At 33.4% G+C, this 15,638-nt stretch overlaps 4 protein-coding genes and 1 non-coding gene across 5 annotated transcripts; 4 read left to right on the forward strand and 1 right to left on the reverse strand.

Moving 5' to 3' along the window:
* Positions 1 to 373: 373 nt before the first annotated feature.
* PHYBLDRAFT_172113 (hypothetical protein) lies at positions 374 to 2,961 on the forward strand (the record flags this gene model as incomplete). Its single annotated transcript, XM_018436736.1, has 5 exons — positions 374 to 428; positions 452 to 720; positions 762 to 1,593; positions 1,793 to 2,328; positions 2,932 to 2,961. The coding sequence occupies 5 exons, from the start codon at positions 374 to 376 to the stop codon at positions 2,959 to 2,961; spliced, it is 1,722 nt and encodes a 573-aa protein (XP_018287514.1).
* A 503-nt stretch (positions 2,962 to 3,464) lies between these two features.
* On the forward strand, positions 3,465 to 4,736 carry PHYBLDRAFT_66303 (hypothetical protein; the record flags this gene model as incomplete). Its single annotated transcript, XM_018441623.1, has 2 exons — positions 3,465 to 3,866; positions 4,029 to 4,736. The coding sequence occupies 2 exons, from the start codon at positions 3,465 to 3,467 to the stop codon at positions 4,734 to 4,736; spliced, it is 1,110 nt and encodes a 369-aa protein (XP_018287515.1).
* Positions 4,737 to 7,494: 2,758 nt separating this feature from the next.
* On the forward strand, positions 7,495 to 7,568 carry PHYBLDRAFT_t199. Its single transcript has one exon. It is a non-coding gene; the product is annotated as a tRNA-Val (tRNA).
* Positions 7,569 to 8,522: 954 nt separating this feature from the next.
* PHYBLDRAFT_172115 (hypothetical protein) lies at positions 8,523 to 9,101 on the reverse strand (the record flags this gene model as incomplete). The annotated part of the gene is made up of 2 exons (XM_018436737.1): positions 8,523 to 8,754; positions 8,821 to 9,101. The coding sequence occupies 2 exons, from the start codon at positions 9,099 to 9,101 to the stop codon at positions 8,523 to 8,525; spliced, it is 513 nt and encodes a 170-aa protein (XP_018287516.1).
* A 2,280-nt stretch (positions 9,102 to 11,381) lies between these two features.
* On the forward strand, positions 11,382 to 12,184 carry PHYBLDRAFT_182745 (hypothetical protein). Its single transcript, XM_018438667.1, has 2 exons — positions 11,382 to 11,640; positions 11,699 to 12,184. Exons 1-2 carry the CDS (start codon positions 11,449 to 11,451, stop codon positions 11,918 to 11,920), a joined length of 414 nt encoding a protein of 137 aa, XP_018287517.1. The 5' UTR covers positions 11,382 to 11,448; the 3' UTR covers positions 11,921 to 12,184.
* Positions 12,185 to 15,638: the final 3,454 nt, after the last annotated feature.

Genomic DNA, 15,638 nt, shown 5'->3' on the forward strand with positions numbered 1-15,638 from the left:
AAAAAGTAATGGTGATTCCTGTGATGATTTTGGGAAATTTCTATTGTATCTTTCAAGATCATCACTCTCTTTTCATAGTGTCACATATTCTATCAATAATTAATCTGAAGAAAGGCTATCATTTTCGGTATTAAATAAAACACACATTTCAATAGCTAAAGTAATCATTTCAACTTATCAATACTTCTTAGAGTAGTAAAGCTATCAAACCACATCTTTTTTTTAAAAAAAAAAACCCCTTTTGGCACTTTTACGGATTACTACTGATTTCATTTTTATTTAACTAAAAACAGTAGAGGTATTATTGGCTATTGAGAAGATAAATGGTCAAAGTGTATATATTTTCAATACAAATGCTATCCATACAGCTATGATGTGTGGTTGTAGCTCGGATATTACTGTTAGTGTCATTCTTGGTGGTACTTATGGTATGTTACTGGAGTTTGCTTAGGGAAAGACCTGAGCAGAAATAAGAGCAATTGCTATTTTGCTCTTGGTAATTACTTGGTTGCTTCCAAGGTCGATCCCTCTTCCGATGCTGTCAAATACGCATCCATGATTTCCAAGGAAGCTCAGGAATTTTTTGTGGGAGCTGGACAAGCTTTTAAGGTCATAAAGAATTTCAATTCTCCCACCGCTGTTCTTGCTGAAAAGATAAGCATGCTTGTACCTAACAATCTTTCCTTTCTGCAATTGAGGTCTGACATTCATCCGATGAAGGTTATTTGTGACGTGCTTGACTCTGTTTACTATTTCTGTAGGAGTTTACCATGGTCCTTGAGTTGCATTCCCTGTCCTTGGACTCTTGCTGGGGGCGCCTGCTCCCCACATGCTTGAACAAGGAAGAAAGATCCTGGTTCGAAGACAGACTGAAGGGCAAGGTCTACAGGTTAAAACATACTGAGAGCATCCTGTTAGACCATTACAACACTCCTTTCCGCAAGTTCCTGAACATCGGTCGTGTCTGGTGCATGAAGCAAGGCAAGGGAGAATCTGCTCGTTCCTTTGGAGCCAAGTTCCAGAAGTTCCGGCGTCAAGCCTCATTGGACGATGGTGTTCAGTTGGTCCTCTGCTTCTGGTGGAATCTGCGTCCTGAAGTCCGGGAAGCCTGTCTCATTCCTTTGTCTGCCAACTATGGCACCAAGATGCCCTCAAAGATTGAGGACATCATCTCGTTGGTGAGTGTGTCAACAAGTGACTCCACTGCTTTGTTACATAATCCTGCCAATGGTACTGCCGCGTCCTCCTGGAGTTCGTTTGCTGCTCACAATGGTGCGTCCTCTCTCTCTGCTGGTTCCCACAAGGGAAAGAAAAGGTCTTTCTCTCGCGAGCGTGGTTCTCAGTCTCCCAAGAAGTCATGGGACTTCAAGAAGGCGATGAAGGATAGCATCTGTTTCTCGTGCAAGGCTCCCTGGGTTAAGGGACACTCCTGTCCGGAACGGGAGAAGTACTTGACAAAGGTGTCAAGGATGGCAGTCCGCTCCTCTGCTGGTAGACCAGCAAGAGCTTCCACTGTGGTTGAGGGGAGTCCCTCGTTGTCTTGGTCAGAGTACCAAGACAACACTAGTGCTCTGGCCAAGATGGCATTAGATTGTAAGTACAATCTGAAAGACATGGTTATTAAAAGAGATTTTAAGAACATGAGCACTAATATTACCTTTTTTTATTCTGCCAAATAATTCTATTAGAACCATCTCCTTGTTGGACTGTGGGGCCACGTTCAGTTCGGTGGACAAGAATTTTTGCTTGAAGAATAGAATAGCCATTAGTTATATCAATCACATTAATAAAGATTTGTTGAGCAAAAACAATGTTCATAAGTATTTTATTCGTTTGGCTGATAGCAATACCCAGATTATAAGAATCGGTACTTGTGTGATCAGTGTAACTTGCAATAGTAAGACTATTCAACGCGAGTTTGAAGTGATGAATTTAACTAATAGTCATGAGTATGATTTCAGTATTGGTACTGATTATATGTCTTCTCTTGGTATTGGTATTTATGGTTTACCTTTATCATATGATGATGCTGATTCAAGTGAGGAACGTAGAGAAGCCGATAGACGCTTCAATAATAAGAGTGATCTTCTTGAATCCATTGAGAGAGAAAATGAACAAAAGGAAAATAATCCGGCTGTAGGTCCCAAACAGTTTGAGGATGCTATGGATTATATTCGTCCGTTCATTAAAGACAATCAAGATATTCCTAAGGGTTCGTTTTGTACTATACCTGAAAGTGTTGTATGTTTGGACACTCCAGAAAATGCTACGGTGTTCAGAAGCCCTTATCCCATTTCTTACAAGATGCAAGGTGTAGTGGATGAACAGGTGAAAGAATGGCTGGACAATGGAATACACCTTTGACTGTAGTCAAAAAGACAAACGGTAAAGGTTAAATAACTGGATATCGTGTTTGTCATGATCCCTGCTTAATGAATCGTCTGTTAAAGTCAATAGATTGCATTCCTCTGCTATTTATTAGTGGATTATTTGAAGTTGAATTCGAAGAAATATCATTTCTTTCAGAAAGAAATTTCTTTGCTTGGGTTTCATAGTTCTGCTGAAGGAATTATTGAGGACCGAAGGAAACTTGTTAATGTTCTCGAATTTTCTCAACCAAAGATGGATAAAGATATTCAAAGTTATTGTGGGTTAACTATACTATTTTCACTTTTCCCTTTGAATCGTTTACTTTTTTAATATTGATATTAAAGTATATCAAAATAAATATCCATATTCAAAATAATATATTATCGAATAAAAATAAATAATCAAGTATTTGTATCGTATTTTAAATGCAATGATGACAATAATAGATGAAAAGACAAAATAAAGACTATAAAGCATCGATGATCTTATCTATTTGTCCTGTAGATAATATACTGCAAAAGATTATTAACTTAAAATATGAATATATTTCTATTGTTATAGCTAAGTGGCTATCATTCTGTCAACAGATAAATATATTACTTATATGTATTTATGATAAAGCGATCAGACCAATAATTATTTACACTAAGTACTGAGTTAATATTAAGACATTGCTATAAGATTAAATTATAAATATAGCAGTAACAGCTCTTTAATATCTAAATATGGTAAAGAAATAGATCCTTAAGCTAAGATGTGACTGACATCACAGATCGTATTTTTGTATAAAAAGGAGAAATTTTTATTCTTTAATAAAGGAAAACCTATATACAGTCTCAAAGTATTCTTATATATGCCCCTACCTCTTTTTTTAATTGATTTTTTAACCTCAAAACTTCACATTTTTTACTTTGAATTCTACGATGTCTTCTCAAAACTCTGCTGTTCACTCTTTTTTCCTTGAAGAACAAAACCCTCACGCTGAAGCTGGCATACTCTCTCCTGTTCTAAGTGAACAAACCTATCGCACATAAGTTGGCAATATTTCTCATCTCCTTGGTTACACTGCTTTCTTCATCGATGTTGATACCTAAATGGTTTACACCAGTCTTGGTTCCTTGCCTTCCCCGTCCGTTTCTGGTTATGTTCCTCCTTCTCCCACGTCTACTCCTCCATCGGTTGTTAATGTTAACACTAGTGGCCAGGTCACTATAGAAATGTTGTTGGCTTCTGCTAAGGAAGACCTTAGCACAAAGAAGAACAACTTTTATGTGGCCTATGCCAACTACATAGCCCTCTCCAGGGTCAACCCCATGTTGGACGCGGCCAGACATGCTTCCTCCATCAAGAATGAAGCTCAAGAATTGTTTGAGGATGCCCAGACGGCCCTCGAGATACTTGAAAAATCCAACGCTCCTGCTGTTGTTCTTGAAGACAAGAAAAGTATGGTAGTTCCTAGCAACTTACCTTTCTTGCAGCTCTGCATTGAGCCCAAGGTGAAGCAAAATCGCGGCGTGTTTGACTCTGTCGATGATTTTTGCCAAGAATTCACCATGGTCCTGGAGTCGCATTCCCTATCCTTGGACTCTTGCTGGGAGAGCCTGCTCCCCAAATGCTTGAGCAAGGAGGAAAGATTCTGATTTGAAGATAAACTAAAGGGAAAGGCGTACAAGTGGAAGAAAGCAGAAGGACTTCTGCTGGATCACTACAATACTCCTTTCAGAAGATTTCTGAACATGGGTCGTGTGTGGAAAATGATGCAGAAGAAAGGTGAGTCAGTTCGTGCGTTTGGAGCTAAATTTCAAACAGCTAGGAGACAAGCCTCATTGGAGGATGGCATCCAGATGGCCTTTTGTTTCTGGTGGAATCTGTGCCCGGAAGTCCAGGAAGCAAGCTTGATTCATCTATCGACCAACTATAGTACAAAATTGCCCTCCAAAGTGGAGGACATCATATTGTTGGTTAGTGTTGCCACTAGCAATTACACGGCTCTGCTCAACCAACGTGCAGAGTCTGGCACCCCTGCCAAATGGAAGTCCTTTACAGATGCTCATGGTGCCTCTTCCTCGATAAGCCACAAAGGAAAGAAGAGAGCCTTCGTCAGGAACAATGATCCAAAACCCGCCAAGAAGTCTTGGAGTTTCAAGAAAGCAATCAAAGACAATGTTTGCTTCTCTTGCAAGGGTGTTTGGGAGAAGGGTGACACCTCCCCCAAAAGGGAGAATTATTTGATGAAGGTATCAACAATGGCTCTGCATACACCTACTGATAGATCAGCACGTTCCTCTTCTGCTGCTGATGGTTTACCTCTTCTGCTGCTGCTGGTTTCCCTCTTCTGTTGCTGGTGGGCTCTCTTCTACTGCTGATGGGTTTTTTTCTGCTGGTGATGGTCCATCATTGTCTTGGTCAGAATATTAAGACAATACTAGTGCCCTGGCCAAGATGACACCTGATTGTAAGTACGATCTAAAAGACATGGTTATTAAAAAAGATTTTAAAAACATGAGCACTGTTGTAAATGAGTATTGACTACTGCTGTAATTGAGAATAAGTCTGAAGGAAATAATATAAGGCCTCAGCTATTCCAGTCAAAGGTGTCTACCAATTACTTTATTATTTAACACACAGGTTTAGCATGCATGATAGTGATTATATTTCATATGATGATATTACCATAATATGGGATACATCAGTGGATTATTATAAGCATAATTATAACTCATAAACACATTTACTTTCGATATTAATACTTCATTGGGACTACACACATTTATATAATTAATCATACATTAATTATCCCAAGATCACGTTGCTCTGATTAAGGCTCAGATAGGATCGATTACCTGACCCCAGTCATATAATTTTCCCAATCTAAAACAATATAAATAGCAGTAGTAGTTCAGTGTAGGAACCTCGTCAAACTTTGATACAAAATCTTTCTCAATAAACAAAACCTACACAAGTTCTCATGAATCTTCGTTCCTAATTTCAAATCTTGAATTCTTCCTCTTAAAAACTTCTTCAACTTCAACCACCACAACAAGCACTAATATTACCTTTTTTTATTCTGCCAAATAATTCTATTAGAACTATCTCCCCATTAGACTGCAGTGCCGCATTCAGTTCAGTGGACAAGATTTTTTGCTCAAAGAATGGAATAGCCAGTAGTTATATCAATCACATCAATAAAGATTTGTTGAGCTAAAACAATGTTCATAAGTATTTTATTCATTTGGCTGATAGCAATACCCAGATTATAAGAATCGGTACTTGTGTGATCAATGTAACTTGCAATAGTAAGACTATTTAGTGCGAGTTTGAAGTGATGAATTTAACTAATAGTTATGAGTATGATTTCAGTATTGGTACTGATTATATGTTTTCTCTCGGTATTGGTATTTATGGTTTACCTTTGTCATATAATGATGATGATGATTCAAGTGAGGAATATATACTGCAAAAGACTGTCAACTTGAGAATTTAATATAGTTTTATTAACATTGTTAAATTTTCAAAGAAAATTAAAAATTAAAAACTAAAAATTAGATTTTATTTTTTATTGTGATTTCTAATTTGCTTTTTTTTAGCTGTAAAATTACACCAACATCACTTTTCCCTCTGCATTTTACATGTCTTTAATATCATTGTAAATTATACTCAAAAAAATATTTATATTAAAAGTATTATATTCTTAAATAAAAGTAAATATTTTTTAGATAATACATTTTTTTAGATAAAATCAAATAAACTGTATCTTTTTTTTATTTTTATGTAATAAATGTAAATGGAAGAGTAAGTCTTTACACAAACTATTTAAAGTGATATTATTTTGAGCATGTGTCATGAAGTTATGTGATTTCATATTTTCTGCAGTAATTTTACATGTATTTTTTTTTTGATATAAAGGAGAGGAAAAGAGATTTTTTTAACACACACATTGTGAGATGTAAATATTTCTAGTTCAATAAAGTTATTTTATTACAGAGTTCTTGTAATTCCAAATATTAATTTTTTCTTTTTTTTTAAAAAAGAAAGAAAAGTATGGTTTTAATATCTTGTGAAAAATATGTCTTGTCTAGTTACTTGAAGATATATAGACTTTTGGAATAAAGTAGAGAGTAAATATATTAAAAAAAATACTTGTTACAATTAGCAGTAAAGTCTATTACTCTGTAAACAGAATCTTTATTTAAACTTGATCGTTTACATTTTCTCAGAAAACACAGTGAACCTTTGATGTTTACAATGAACTTGGTAAAAAATAACATACTTGCTATCATTATAATAATATACATTTTTTATCAAATAATTACTGGTGTGGTATTTCAGGTACGAAACAATAGAAAAATAAAATATTTGATAATAGAGACATATAGAAATACTTTGAGACTATATATCTGTTATCTTTATTCATAAATAAAAAGTGTCCCTTTTTATAAGAAAACACAATCTGCTCTTGTCATTATGTCTTAGTTTCTTAATGTTTTCTTCTTTTACTATATTTGATTATTAGAGTGTATTTACTGCTTAACTAGTATCAGTATTACAATTATGACATCAAGTCATAAATTGTACTTCTTTAGCTCTTAACTATTCTTTTCTCTTTTATACTAGAGCTTTAGGACTTCCTACTAAATTAGCTCCATATCGATCTGACACAGTTTACCTGGCAGTATGATATAATTATCTTAATAATTTTTAAGATATTATCTACAGTACTAACTGTAATAATTATTGGGCTGATTACTTAATCGTTTATATATTTTATACTGACAAGATGATAGCTACTATGCTATCCCAATATGAATATGTTCTTATATGTGATAAATCCAACATCTGAGTGTCTGGATTACTACAAGTGTTTTCAGCTAGAACTTTTAAATCTCTGTCAAATATAGCAGCTAGATACAATTTAGAACCTTAAAATTTTCATAAAATAAAATAAAAGAAACTGCTGAGAAAATAACTTTTATCTAAAAGTTCAAACACAGTATAAAAGTTGGGATAAAAGCTACTGCTGAAGATGCTCTCAATATATACTCTTAAAGGCAAGCAACAGCTCTACAGTGCGTGCGCCTGCCAGCATTTTGATTTTACTGTTTTATTTACATAAATAAACCATCTGGTTTGCTGGTGTAGTTGGTTATCACGTATGCCTCACACGCATAAGGTCGCCGGTTCGAACCCGGCGCAAATCACTTTTGCTCGTGGCGAATCATCTTTAAATATTTAAGTTCCGTTTTAATTGTCTCCGTTAAGAATTAAAGTCGGTGCTATATTTTTTGGGCTGTGTGTCATTTAGCCTTAACTCAATATCCGAATTTAATACCAGTTTTTTTTTAAAAAAAGTAAAATAAAATCAGGGTGAGATGTGAAAAGAAGGGGGGTTTCATGATCTCTATAGACAAATATATAGATTGTGGTATATTAATATTGGTGAATTAAAATTAATATAAATTTAAGAAAGTAATTGAGCTCTCCCTTTTTTTGTTTTTTTTTTTGTTAATATATATATATAAATAAATAAAAAAAAAGGTAAAATAGTGAACAGCAACAATTTTTTTTAAAAATTTTAATGAAATTGATATTTCTGTCCAAGTCAATACTGTGCTAGCTTTTAAAAAGCTAGGTGGTCTGTACCTTTATATTCAGAGACAATAAAATCCTCTAATGATAACAAGAATTCAACAAAACAACAATCAATAATAATAACGATAATAATAAAAATAAAAAGAGATACTAGATAGATAGCTAAATCTATGATATATGCATTAGTCAGTGTAGTTTAATAAATTTCGTTATTTTATAGATGGTTTTCTTTTTCGTTTCTTACATCATTTGAAATATTAAATAAATATACCTCTTTTTCTTTTTTATATATATATATATTATGTGTATATTATAGCTTATTTTTTTTTTGTACTAGCATTTAGAGTTAAAGTTTCACAGTATTCTCTTAATCCTGGGACACAAACAGACACGAAGAATAGCATTTTGTGCGCGTATAATTATTTCTTATTTAATTTTTTTTGTAGAATTTATATACAACACTTTTTCTGTAATCTTTTTATTTTTATTTTGTATATACATTCAAACATAAAGAATGGGGGAGAGAAATGAGGTCTTTTACAAATTATTTACATTATATACTTTTAATGCTCCTTGTTTTTAATCTTGTCATCGTACTGGCGATAAAGACCCTCGGTTTTGATAAGATTTGCAGCGTTTGTATAGATGTCTTCTACCGCAGACTCCTCTTCCAACTGTTCCTGTACAAACCACTGGAGCAGGTTATCGGATGTCCAGTCTTCTTCTTTGCGGGCCAGAGAGACAAGTTTATGGATCTGTCGACTGTTTTCTTGCTCGTTTTCCATTGCAAGTTTCCTTTTTTTTTAATTTGTTTTTTTTTTTTAGTATATATACATACATTATTGAATATATTAAACTAACCATGCTTCTGCTGGATTGGCAAATTCATATTTGTTCTGAGCATCGACTGTCTTGACAAGGGCACCTTTTGCACGACGTTTGATAATGTGATCAAAGATTCTGAGGGCATGGGAGCGTTCTTCGTCTGAATGGGTTCTGCACCACTCAGCACTGCCGGGTAGTTCTTGGTCATGGAACCAGAGAGATAGGGAAAGATAGGCATTTGATGAACTTAGTTCTCGATTGGCTTGTTGGATGAGACCATTGAGCATGGTATCCGAGATATGCATTGCAGTTGTCATTTTTGTTCTGAAGAGTAGGGGGTTGATGAGGCGAGGAGCTTGTGAGTTAATAAAGAAACGTCTAGTAGAAAGCATAACAGAGGTGGGGAAACAAAGCTTGGTTTATATAACAATTTTTTCTTTTTGTTTTATTTAAATAGACGATTAGAGATTGGTGGTGATGATGATAGTATTATGTTATGTGGTATGTGGTTATGTTGTATATACAGAAAGACATTGATTATTTTTCCCTTTAACAAACATAATGTATATAGACGTACTGTAAGAAATATATACTAAATAATGAAAGTGATGTGTTAATGACGTGAGTTCCATTGGCCTTTTATATACAAAATATTTATTTATTTTATTTTTGATGCCAGATTATTGTGCTTTTCAAAACCTATAAAGAATAAATTGACGTATTCTGGTTTAAAATAAATAAAATTCAAAGCATAAAACATACATATATTAATTTGTTGTATTAAGAAGAAGTATAACTAAGCAAGAAAATAAATAAATAAATAAATAAAGAAACGATATGATTCGCCAAAGAAAGTCTATTTTCTTTACAATAGAGTAGAACAGAAATACTAGCATATTTGTATGTTTTTATATAATTGATATATATATATAATCTATACATATATGTATCCATACGCACACACGCATATACGCGCGCACGCGTGCATACATATTTATACATGTGATTTGCTCTGTGATCTTGAATATGAAGAGCAGCAATTGGTACCAATCAATAGAATATAGTTGTTAACTGCTTCTTGTTCACAACTGAAGATAGAAATCAAATCATTCACCTTGCTCACATTGTTCTCACCCAATCGGCTCTACTATCTTTTTATCCTATTCTATTTTACTATTATCGTTTTTAGTCTGGTTGAATTAGGTCATTGCACAATATTTAACAAGATAAAAAAAACAAATCACAGTAAACTAAGAAAGAAAGAAAAGATAAATGAAATTGATCGAAATTCTATTCACAACCTCTCTCTCTCTCTCTTTAAATTTTTTTTCCGGAGCAACTCTGACCCGACCACCGTTTTAAGCAGCCATCAAAGGGTTCTACACGCACGTGCCACCCGTGGTGTACAAGAAGAGTGTTTTCATATATATGTATATAATTTTTTTTATCTTTTATATAGATATAGATAAGTGCTATATTATATTATATATATTAAAATAGATAGATAGATAGATAGATAGATAGATAGATAAAAAAAAACTAAAGAAAGAAAGAAAATATACCACTGCTGAATATCTAAATAAATAAAACCAAGGATTTCTCACACTCTTTCTATTGTACAAACCAAAAAGAAACAACATACAGCACATATTTATAGCTATAAAGTTCTATATTAGATTGAATTGAATTGAATTGAATATAGAGACCAAAGCCATCACAACAAATAATCATATAAAAGATTCACACACTTTCTCTGGCATGGATTAGATAATGGAATTGTATTGGTCAGAAAAAAAAATAGCATTGGCTCTTGGTTTTAGTAATGTCGATTATGTGATTATATGACGGTTGATTATTGGTTATTTGACCTGGCAAATCTCTGGTTTGGCTTGGTTTGGTCTGGCCTGGTCTGTTTTGGCTTGGCCTGGCCTGGCCTGGCCTGGTTTTGTCTGGTCTGGTCTGGTTTGATTCGATTCGATTTGATCTGATTTTTCTTTTCGGGTTGGTTTGGCCTGGTCTGGTTCGATTGTTTCTTTCATCTCCGCCTTTCTCTCTCTCTCCCCCCCCTGTGCAAGTCATTATCCCATCCTCTTCCAATCCCCCCTTTGATTTGTACTTTCTATACCTCTCCCCCACATATACACAATACGTCTATAGTATATTCAATACAATCAGTATTATATATAATTTATATCTGTATATTCTTTCTCTTGAATATTAGTCTTATCAGTTTAAACATGCAATTAAATCTATCGAAAAGACAGACTATAAAGATATATATATTATTATTATATAAAATTCATTCCCGTTTTTGTATAAGGTTTCCCCTCCTTCCCCTCTTAACTTACCCCCCCCCCCCCCCAAAAAAAAAAAAAAAAAAAAAGAGCAATATACACTATATATATATATATGTATATAAATTTTATTATATAAAGTCCCTCATAGTTTTTTTTTTCTTTTTGGGTATCACAGTTTTTTTTAAAAAATAAATATATAAAAAAAAAAAGGAAACTGTGACTGGGAAGATCTTTCTTTTTTATATATATAATTTGAAAAAAAAAAAGACAAAAAAAAACTAAACTTGTCTTCTTTATAACCATTCTTAAAAGACTTTCTCTTGTACTCTACTTCCCAGAAAGCAACCAATCTATAACCACCATAAACATGCCTGCATCTACAGCCACAGCCACAGCCACAGCCACAGCCACAGCCACAGCTAATGCTTCTGCTCCTTTGAGCAAGTCTCACTACACAGCCATTCCATCCTTTCCTGCCTGTTTAGGTGGTGAATGGAAGAACATGGTCAAGAAGCCATATCTTAAAGCAACCATGCGATTTACAATTGGAACAGTACTGGTAAATAATATTATTATTGTAATATATTTTTTTTGTAGTTACTTACGATTTATTGTAGCCACCACATCATTTTCCTTCTGTATCAAGGATCGAAGTCATTTCTGGATCTATCCAGGTGAACGATCTGCAGAACGGTGAGGCCTATCTGATCGGTCCAGGTCAGGACTGCATGATTCCTGCTCTGTTGGTTCATGAGGTCCAGTGCATCGAAAACGTCGAATTCGAATTTGCAATGAACCGAGATGATATGGTCATCTACTGGGACCTTGAAGAACGATAAACAACACTTCTTTGAATGCTAAAGAAAAAAAAAACCAATTTTTTTTTTACTTCATAATCCTTCCTCAAGAAAAACCCAAAGCCAAATTTTACATTTCCTTTTCTTGATCTGCATTTATACTTCTCTATTCATTTTTTTTTTTTTGCTTTTTTGTTTTTATATTTTATATCTCTTTTCTTTCTACACTTCTTTACCATTATCATTCTTTATCATTACTAGTATTATATTTATTTTCTAAAAAAAAATTCCAAAGAAACAACCATCAAGCACTACAGAAGAAAAAAAAATCTCTTTTTTTTTACAATGATTGTCAATTGTATTTATCTTGTCTATTGTCTACCTCTCTCCTTTATGTTGAAGGTATAGATATAAGAAAACAAAAAAAAAAGAGCTTGTGTGTGTGTGTATGTGTGTTGTGGATATTTCAATACCTTTTCCTTTCCTTTCCTTTCTTTTAATTTTTATTTTTATTTTTATTATTAATCGGGATTAATAATGATTTTATTATAATTTCCTTGGCTTGGGTTGGGATTGGATATGAAGGAAAATAGGACATACAAATGTAACAAGCAACAAGCAAGAAAAGAAGAAGAATTAAGGAACAAGGAACAAGAGGTAACAGGTAAAGAAGTAAGTTTTTTTTTTTTTTTGGAATTTACAGTCAACTTTGTTGGAAATTCTACTTTATGAATTATAGATCAAAAGAAGAAATATATAGATAGCTAAGTTGAAAAGGTTGTGTGATATATGAGACAAGACAGGACAGGACACAGAATTGAAGACCATTTTGGCAACGGTATCTAGATTATTATTGGTCTTCTTTATGTTTTATTTCTTTCTTTATGACCCACACCCAGTCCAACTGGCCCCACATCCCCCCCAAAAAAGACCCCCTTCGCCCATATTCACCCCTGTATCCCCTTCTTTTTTTCTTCTTCCTCTTTCACCCGACCCTTTTATATTTTATATTTTATATTTTATATTTTCTTGCGGTCTGTGAATGTGTAAATGAACTCAATTTGATATATAAAAAGTAGAAGAAGTGTATAGTATAATCTCTATCTATATACTAATTATTGAAAAGGTGAGTCATTTATTAAGAGAAGTAAATAATGCATCTAAAATAAACATATTTATAATATAATTTCTTTGAAGATTATCAAATTTTATGCACACAAAAAATAAAAATAAAATTCATTTTGAAGGTGAAAAATGCATTGACCAGCACTAGATTTTTTTATTTTATTTTATTTTAGAAAAATAATTTTTAGTTACAAAATGTAGTACTAGAAATTATACATTCAAAAGACAACACTCAAAACAACAAGATTCCCCCCCTCATTTTTGTTTGTTATCAATCTATTACATAATTACTACAATGTGAGTCAGAAAGTAAAAGTAAAAGTTAAAAAAAAAAAATCAAATTATTCCTTTCTTCCATTTTTATTGTATACATCTTTTTTAGGCTCAAGTATCACAAATCCAAACCTTGCACCCCTCAAAACAACAACAACAGATAGTCAAATTTATCCAATTAATTGATTGGCTTGAATGAATTGAATGAATTGGCTAATATACCTTATGTTTCTTATGAACATCTTGAGCTTATCATTGGTTGATTAACAAATATCTACAATCACAAGCCATTCAATCTTTTACCTTCTTTACTATCGATTGATAATCCTAACATTTTATCTATCTATCTATTTTATAACAAAAAAAACAGCCAAAAATTGTTTGTAACCCTCAAAGCACCAATCCATTCTCTTTCTCTTTCTCTTTATATTAATTGTAATAAATGTGTGTGTGTGTGGGTACTTATTGGTTATTAGAGTACAATGGTTCCTTGAACCCCAACCCGGTCCAAGAATAATAGCTATAGATGATTTGATCTATTCCCAGTTACAGAAGCACAATAAATAAAAAAAATTATATAACAAATCGATCGATCGAGACCCTTGTGAAATGTATGTATTTATATATATATATTAGAGAACTTACAAAGAAACTTATAGTCTGTTAGGAATGGTCTAATATGACGAGAATAAGACAAACCCAAAAAAGAAAGAAACAAAGAAAGGTACCCAAACCATTCACGTGAATGCCAACATATTACATTTGAGGACCAATCCATGTAAGAATATAGAAAAAAAAAGAGCACCCAATCTCATATCCTTCTTTTGATTGGTAATGACATGTATACATACATACCTGTTTAAAACAAACAGGTCAACACATTCTATTGCTTTACAATTCATTCTACTTCTTCTAGCTTTCCAAGAGAGTTCGTTACACACTTTCCATGTCAAATCATACCAAAAAAAAAAAACAAATAGCAAGAAACCTTCTTTTTTTTTTCTATGACGTAAACTTGTATGCATAGAGCGCATCTCTATATTGATCTTTCTATCTGTCTATACCTCTCTTTCACTATACATATACATATATACTTCTTTATCTAAACACATTTTCTCTCTCTTTGATATATATAAAATAGAATATATTTAAACAAAACAAAAACAAAAATTAAATAAATAAAGAGAATGAAAGAGAAAAAGAAAGATCAAAAGACAGAAATAATAAAACCTAAAGCCAAAGACCCAAAAGACAAAATAGCCAAAAGGAATACAGAGATGCCTAAAAAATATAACGCATCAGATGGTGTTCGACTAAACAAACCATCAAATGAAAACCACATTATAATGACAAATCGCGGAATTAGTTGGAAAAAATCGATGGCGCGAATTAGAGAATGTTTGAAAGCGTACAAAGAGATTAATCGAAAGCATAGCTTAAATAAAGGTAAGATCGTCTTGCTGTTCATAATCCTCAACTGTCAAATGTCGAGTACTTACTCGTCATCATCATAACTGACATTATTTATGATTACTATTATAATCAATAATTATAACGACAACATTCTGGTTGATGTATCTTGGTGCATTGCGTCCAACTACGGCAGATGTATTTAGTTTCACAAAAATGCCCGAAAACTACAAAATCATCGGAACAGCTCGTCCAAAACATTTACATTTAGGCAGTACATTCAACCACATTCAAGGTACACGGGTAATTTGTGTCATTTCGTCTTCTCTATAATGCTCTAACAGATACATATCTATTATCCATTATTGTAGGTCATCCATCAGGTAAAGTCTTTACTTCACCAGGTAAGAAAAAAAAAGAAAGAAAGAAAGAGAAAATAGGACTGTATTTCATATTGGAATTAAATATAATACATACACTAGAGGACTTTGCTCCTCATGTCTTTTGGTTGCGTACAAGGAATATCCTAAACGCACCTTGTAAATGTTCCCTGTGCTGTAAGCCAGACACCGACCCCGTGTCCAGTCTGTCGATCTCATCAAAACACAAACTTACCAAAGGCAGCACTAAGTCAGACGAACCCACACCCATCCCAGATCAATCTATAACTACCTCTACCACTGATCTCATCCAAAATAAAACACACACATCTTACGACCTCAGACTACATACTGACCAAACCATCTCCTCCACCAACACCTATTCCGGGCCTGTTATATCAAGGCAACCTGGAAGTAAACTTCAGCTGAAAAGTGAATCTCAAAGCGACTATCAGAGTGACTACCAGAGTGATACACTACCTCAACATCAAGCTCATTCTCAAAAAAGAAGCTCTCAAAGCACATATATAAGAAAAAGAAGAAAAACAACCACTAGACCAGCCGCATACGCT

This window comes from Phycomyces blakesleeanus, assembly GCF_001638985.1.
Source record: "Phycomyces blakesleeanus NRRL 1555(-) unplaced genomic scaffold PHYBLscaffold_21, whole genome shotgun sequence".
Taxonomy (NCBI): Eukaryota; Fungi; Mucoromycota; class Mucoromycetes; order Mucorales; family Phycomycetaceae; genus Phycomyces; species Phycomyces blakesleeanus.